Source organism: Strongylocentrotus purpuratus, unplaced genomic scaffold (assembly GCF_000002235.5).
Source record: "Strongylocentrotus purpuratus isolate Spur 01 unplaced genomic scaffold, Spur_5.0 spur5_contig_762, whole genome shotgun sequence".
NCBI lineage: Eukaryota > Metazoa > Echinodermata > Echinoidea > Camarodonta > Strongylocentrotidae > Strongylocentrotus > Strongylocentrotus purpuratus.
The window spans coordinates 9,886-17,780 of record NW_022145461.1 but is presented as its reverse complement, the minus strand read 5'-3'; the positions used below and the strand labels follow the sequence as shown (position 1 = coordinate 17,780).

Below are 7,895 nucleotides of genomic sequence, written 5' to 3'. Positions count from 1 at the left end.
AATTTGTTTGCTATTTATTCTCAATTGATTCAATGTTTTTGTATGATAACTCAGTCATGGCTCAGTCACACCTTAGTAGTCTCTTAGTCATACCTTAGTCATACCTTAGTCATACCTCAGCCATACCTCGTGTCGTGGTCGAGTGGATACTTCACCGGACTGTCGATCACATGATGGTCTGCGGTTCTAGTCCCGACGCGGCACTAATATCCGTTGGCAAGACATTGATCTACATTTACCACACTCAACCCAGGTGATGGTAATGGGTACCTGGCAGGAATCAATTCCTTGAAATGCTAGAGCGCCGTAATGGCAGCCGTGCTAAAGCCAGGGTAATAATCTCCCTCTGTGCCTCAGAATAGTTTACTAGATCGATGACGCATAACAAATGCTGTAGTATTATTATTATAACTCAGTCATATCTCAGTCACACCTAAGCCAAAATTCAGCCATACTTCTGTCATGCTGTCGGTCTGGAGTCGATCTCGTCGTTTTGTGTGAGGTGTTAGTCAAATAATGATAACATTTATTGATGTTCCGTATTCCACAAATTATTCAAGTTTGTGACAAATATTTACATTGAATAAAGAAAAATATCAAATCGAGCATAATGAGCAGATTGAGATTTTCAATAAGAAAGTAATGAGAAAATGAAATGCTAGAGCGCCGTAATGGCAGCCGTGCTAAAGCCAGGGTAATAATCTCCCTCTGTGCCTCAGAAGTCAGAATAGTTTACTAGATCGATGGCGCATAACAAATGCTGTAGTATTATTATTATAACTCAGTCATATCTCAGTCACACCAAAGCCAAAATTCAGCCATACTTCTGTCATGCTGTCGGTCTGGAGTCGATCTCGTCGTTTTGTGTGAGGTGTTAGTCAAATAATGATAACATTTATTCATGTTCCGTATTCCACATATTATTCAAGTTTGTGACAAATATTTACAATGAATAAAGAAAAATATCAGATCGAGCATAATGAGCAGATTGAGATTTTCAATAAGAAAGTAATGGGAAAATGTTGAGGGGTCTACTAAGAAACTTAAAACTTGTTAAATGTAGACCTCCTTGCTATACAAATATACACAAAAAACAACAGGGCTTAAATTAATCCAAGGCCACCAAGGCCATGGCCGTGGATGCCCTTATGATTGGCCTCAATGCCCCTCTCATTGGCCTTGGAGATTTTTTGTGCCCTTTCCAATTCTTCCTATTTGTGCTGTAATATAGGAATGTGCCCTACAGAAAAGTGGCCTTGCCCTAAAATTATTGAAATTTAAGGCCTGAAACAATCTTTAACAATATATGATTTTGCTAAGCAAATTAACTGAAATAATAGAAAATAATACAACAAACATCCTAATATATATGTAGACTATATACATGTACAGATGGAATAAACGGAAGCAGTTGCCACACGAGAAAAATATGTATCATGTATGAGTCAAAGAGGTGAAAACAGACAAAGCAGAGAGGGGATTATATCGTTAGAAATACAGTATAAAGTTGTTGTGTTGTTTAAATTGAATCATTAAAGAGAAGGTTGAGTTCTGGGAAGAGGTGAAAAATAATTTGTGAGCTTTATCATTCTAATTATGCAAGTGTGGAAGAACATCAGATAAGACATGTTTCCTGTAAAGCATGGCTCTTCAAATGGCTTCATATTCTAAATATGTCATGTAACATCGTAAAAATCCGGGTAGGCTTTTTACGCCACGTGTTCGTGTAGCCCCATATACATCTTTCCGTGTACAGTGTTTGTAACTTTACCAAGACTTGGCCGAATTTCTTATCATTTTGATGATTCCAGACAATTGCAATACACACAAATTCTTATATGCTAGATGATCAACCTTTCTGGACGATTCCACAACTCAACTGCATCTTTAAGCATGAACAGTGTATTCAAGATAGCCAGAGAGGGAGTCTGGGTGAGTGATGGAGGGAAGAAAGAGATAAATATCTACATGTATGAAGTGGGTGTCAAATTAGGGATACCTAACTTCGATTTATTTCCATTTAACAGTCATAAGCTTTATGAAATTGAAATACTTTTTATTTTTAAGAGTAGCTATATTTGGTTTAATTATACATTATTCATAGCTCAGCTTCCACGGATGACTGAGAAGCAGCCTTTTCAAAAGGTATTGTCAAACCATCTTGTATACCAAGTTATTGATGAAGCAATTAATGTGTTTTTTTAGTCCGAAAACAATTGCTGACTTATTCGCATTTTAGTAGAAAAGGGCCACTGTCAACTCAAACTCAGTAGAATGGTATTTTACTACCAAATTATTAATGATATTCTCTTCGTTATGATTACCCAATCTTAGCTTCATTCGCATTCTCTGTTTAATGTAATTCATTTAAAATGGACAAAGTTTTCTTCGGATGCTATTTTTTTAATGAAAGTTTACTGGCAATGTTATTTCTGGCATTGATGTAACCTTTGATGTTAATTAATCTCTGAGTTTTCATGTGCTGTTCTAAACGAATACCTTATGCACCTTACGCATCTTGGGCATGTCAAAAAGTGCATTGGACACGTGAGCAGAGAAAATTTAAATGTCACGAGATCATAAGTTAGTCTGTTAGCAGGTGATTTGAAAAAAAATTATGGTTATCCTTGGGATTTAAAGAAGGTCGTGTAACAACTTTAAATAATGAATCACTGAAGCATAAATTAGGATTTAACTGCTTTTGTTTTGTAGAGAGATATTTGTGAGAAGCGAGGGGGCATAAACGGCCCCCTCGCTGATAGAAGGAACCACTAGCCCCCTCGCTTTTGGCGCCACTGCCGGAGACAGGATTTCTACAGTATTAGCATACGCCGCTTTTTTGTGTACATTTATTATGGAAGGGAGCGTGGAGTCCAATTAAGGACAAACATTAGGTTTGGAAAGGTGAAATTGCATTTAAAGAGCACTTGTAAGCTGGTAGCTTTACTGAAAATTATGTACACTATAATCTTGTAGGGAAAAAAACTATTGCTCCCATGCATTGATAGAAGATAGATTAATAGATGGTAGCATCTGCTTCCTTGATTCCGGTGCTTATACTAAGCATAACTTTTAAAGTTAAAAAACACTGCGTGTGCTAACAAAATACTCGAGGGAGCGTAGCGACCGAGAGAGACAAAAAAAAATGCTGAAGTTGTGTATGCTAGAGCACTAGAAAGCTGAATATAAACACTGCAGTATATGATAAATTCCTGCAATTTTCTCTCCTTTTTAGTTAGGGGCTCTTTGGGATTGCAAACAATTATTCCGCCCCCCCCCGATTCTGGCGAAAATGCTCGCATTTCTGCCAAATTACTGCTTTCAGTCGAACTTGTGCAAAACTCAAAGAAAGCTATATTAAAAGCAAACATGCATACATATTGATTTTTATATAGCGCCTTTACGTGAACATGCTCAAGGCGCTTTACATTTAAAAAAATAAAAACAGAATAGTTATATACTCTCCAAGTGCATTTGCACTCTAAAAAAATAACAATTACAAAGAAAAAAAATGAGTTTTTAAATTTCTCTTAAATGATGCGACTGAGGTGCATCGTTTAACAATTTCAAATCTGAGATGCATGGCCCTATCAGTGTCTGTGATACGGTGTAATATTGAAGCCCTAACAAATTGCGCTTCAAAATGAGCATGAATTAGTGCCTCCAAAAAGTAAAAATCTTTGAGTGACCGACTCATTTTCCCCAGTAGTCAAGACTGAAGTGTTATGAAAACCGTTAGGAAAACCCCAAATTTGATTTCGAGTTCCAATCATAAATATCTTGATAATCAGACAGGCGTTCGGCTTGTAGAAGTCATGGTGTTCCTGACTGACCTAAAGGTTTATGATTATCATTGTAGCATGAGCTAAATCCAGGATTTTGTTTCAGAATCTGAGGCAAAGTTACCCAATCCCTTTAAGAGAATAAAGAGAACGTGACCTATTCGGAGGAAGTCGTACATAGACCAAACTGGTCGTGGAAAGGTTTTCTTTGTCTTTCAAGGGAATGCGAGAGTTCTTAGAATGATTGCCGGTTGGTCGCAGACTGATCCCCAGTGCTTGCCGAATATTATCAGGTCAAATATGGTTGCGAAAGGATCGGCCGCTGATCGACGAAATGATATATGATCAGACGCCGATTTATCTCTAATAGTTCGCCGAATACCTACAACCGGCAAAGAATTTAACTGTAGAAACGTCGACTGATTATTGTTGCTTCCCCGTGTGGTTCATAAATTCAGTATTTTCACAGAGAGCGAAAAAGCTATTAAAAATTTTTTTTATGAAAATCAACCGTTTCCACTGTTTCTTAAAAGTAATACAAAGTTTTGGGAAATTTCCAAAATTGGTTGGATAGTGAATCTTTACAATGTTGATATATTTGGATGTCCCTGTGGATGTATTATGAGCACTAATAAATTTAGCCCCCAAAACACTTTTGCTTTCGAGAAAAATTGAATATAAAAATTTACCGTTGCTCCCGGTAAATTTTGATAAAGTTCAAAAAGCGTCTACGGCCGCACAATGGTATAGATGTGAACATGAAGATATCAGAATATGTAGCTGTGATATATCATTTCCAAACGGGAATAGCTAATCGGTCGATTTTAGTCAAGAAACATTGTTTTATAGCTTAATTAATATCTTGACCTTGAGAGGGAACTATACAACAAAAAGAGATTATTATTTACAATTTCATAACTTTAGACTCGATTTCAACTGCGACAACGATCACTGAATATTGTAGGATCACATATGCCTCCAATATGTTCATTTGAAATGAATTCATGACCCCATACCAAAACTTTGTATTGCCTTTAATTTACTTTGATCATGTTTTTTCTGTGATGCTTTAAACTGTTTTATTTTTTTCTGCAGCAGCCTTGTAAATGTACCAAATGTAAGTTAAAAAAAATAAGATAAGTGCCATGTATGATACTATCTGTTTTATGGGGGTCTCTCCATTTCATTATATTCTCGGGATTTGGTTTTATAGATTGTCAACAACAACACAAATGTCAACTTAATGTTTTAAACAGAAATATTTCGCATTATCAATACTTTGAGTGAGCATCAATCCATATCAATAACCAGTTTATAAGTAATGGATATACTATTATCATGATAGTGTATTGGGATTGTTTTTAAGCTGGGCTCTCGTAAGACTTTGCGACCGTGCTCCCAGCAACTCCTGCAGCACCCCAGAATAAGGGAGTCTACAGATAGCACATGGTACAAATGAGCCCAAATATCCACAGATCTTTTACACATGGAGAAGTTCCACTTTGAGCATATTAGAATAATAACTGCCAAAGTCCTAGATGTGCTTCATGGATACCTTTTGTTTGTCCTCTTGAAAAGAATACTTCCACCTGCGTATCATAGAATGTACCGTTGGTGCATAAATGAATAATGTTACATAATTTTCATGAGCGCATATCCGGTATTCATCTCTGTGGGTTTTGCCTTTTTGGTACAAATGACCTTTATTTGCCCATGCGCAGATTGTATCTGTAAACTCCCTTATTTCCCGGTTCCGGATCCAAAGCTGTCCCTTGCGACGCGGCTCAGTCATCCATGGTTAACGGGCGTAACTTCATCTCGCTTCCCGTAAGGATTGTCTTAAAGTCCCACAGCATGCCTCTTTTGTCCGCGGGGGTAGCGAGATCCCCGTCGTCCGAGTAGATCCCGTTAAGGTCGCAATAGCGACACCGATTAAACCACCACCCGGATGAATAATAGCTGGCACAATGATATTCGGACCCATCGTTGTCTCGGTCTCTGGTACTGAATTGACGTCCGCGGTGTAAACCAAGGCGATCTCCTGCATGTTAAAGGATGATGGATTCAATAGATTTTGATTTACTTATTTTAAGTATTTATATATATAACCAAACCATGATTATGTAAACAAAAAAATACCCCAAGGCAAATGGGTCCCATATGACTTATCTTTATTAAACTTTTAATGAAATTCATGAAAAAAATGAAAAAACATTTGTTTATGACCATTTCAAAATGTGAGTGATACCAGAAAGACTAATTTATTTTGTTTTGTTATACATGGCTAAGTTAGACTCATTGCATGGATTCGCCCACCCACAATAACCTCAAAATAGTACTCCCCCCTCCCCCACCCCGGTCCATGTTTGAAGCCAGGGACAAGGGTCATAATTGCGAGAAATATGTACCTGCACCTCCGCCAGAATAAGCACCTAGCTTCAGATCATAATTCATGGTCTCATTGCCAATCATGAACTCGCCGTAACTGGCATGGCTGGTCGTCCCAGAGAAATCTTCCATATCGACCCGTAGTTCATAAGTCTTCTGGCTCGTCAGGCGATGAATCTTATCGTTCCCAAGCCAGTGTTCACCAGAAACGCTCCCGAAGCCCTTCTTGTAGTGTGACCAATTACCACTGAAATTAACGGAACCGTCCTTTCTTCTTTGGAAGACCTATGGCAAGGAGCGTAGAAAGTGTGGATGATAAACACTTTCTTAAATAATTCAAACATTTCTACTTGTTCCTTTTTGGCTTTGGTTTTGGTTGTTATTTGTTTGCTTGTTGTTGTTGGGGTTTGGGGGGACAGAGAGAGAAAGAGATAATTTGGCTCTAACTATAGCAATCCAGGCGTCTTTTCAATCACTGGTTTGTATATTATTCATACATCGATATGTATATTTTTGAATAAAATAAATCTAACCAATAAACCAACACATCGTTCAACTTTGAAAGGAGGACAATAATGGTGGCTTCTTTTACAGGGCACATTTTCGTCACGCCGTGACCATCCTGATTCTCCATCCGATTTGCACCTAGGTGAAAAGTAGCGAACCATGAATTGAATTGCCAAAGGACCTTAGTGCCGGGCTGGGATTCGAACCCTCGACTCACCGTCCAACCACCACCAGCGGTGTCCATGTCACAGTAGACGTTGAACGATCTTCCGACGCCTTCAGGGTGGATGCCATAGATTCTGCTGATATTCAGCCCACTTGCCTTGATGTCAGCACAGTCCTGTGGCTCCCCAGGAAACACTTCAGGAGAGCTTCTCAAATCTTTTTGTCGCGGTTATAAACAAAAGTAAAAAGAGACTCTCACAAATGCGTTTTTTGTTTTTTGTTTGTTTGTTTTTTGTTTTTTTTTTTTTTTTTTTTTGGGGGGGGGGTTATCATTGTGAATTGCATTATGTTCCATCCAAAAGATGCGGCGAAAATAAGCTATACAGTGCCTCCCAGAAAAAACGAAACCGAGAATTATCAATGTTTCATCATAACTTAATCACAATAATAGTTGATAAATGACACATATTTGTAAAGCTTAGATCCTCCTCTTTCATTCGATTCAACTCATATAATGCATTTTTCACGCATGAGTGATTAAAATGAGTTTGAAGATAATCAACCAAAAAGTCTTTTGGCGGACGGTATCTGAATTTCAAAGAGAACAATCACATTTCTAGAAAGTTGAGTTTCCGCTCTTTCATATGACACCTCAGTCAGGAAAAATAAGCAAGGAATAACAAAGTTCTGTTTTTTTTAACCCTTACTGTACTGGGCTATTTTGAGCACCTCGTGACTAGGAGGGGGGGGGGGGGGGCCTCCCCCCTATGATCTCGGCCGTCGAAAGTCCGATGAACGCGAAAATGTGCATGTTTGTAGATATTTACGTAAGGAATAAGATGGTATAATTAGTTTTTTCCTAATATGCAAATTTTTGTCGTTATAGCCTAATTATTTATGCAAAATGCTAATTTTATGCATTTTACAGAAAACTCTTCATATTTGTCTGTAGACTTGTGAAGAATGTTGAAAATGTATTGAATAAATGTTTCCTTCATCTCAAAGTCATGAGGTTACATTGTTTTTATGATATTTGAAAATGCATAGTTAATT

General features: G+C 37.7%; 1 protein-coding gene across 1 annotated transcript; it reads right to left on the bottom strand.

Moving 5' to 3' along the window:
• Positions 1–5,566: 5,566 nt before the first annotated feature.
• LOC590073 (fibrinogen C domain-containing protein 1-like) lies at positions 5,567–7,058 on the bottom strand (the record flags this gene model as incomplete). Its single annotated transcript, XM_030973307.1, has 3 exons — positions 5,567–5,823; positions 6,191–6,455; positions 6,895–7,058. Coding segments are annotated over 3 exons (686 nt in total), but the record flags the coding sequence as incomplete, so codon positions are not given.
• Between the last annotated feature and the right edge of the window lie 837 nt (positions 7,059–7,895).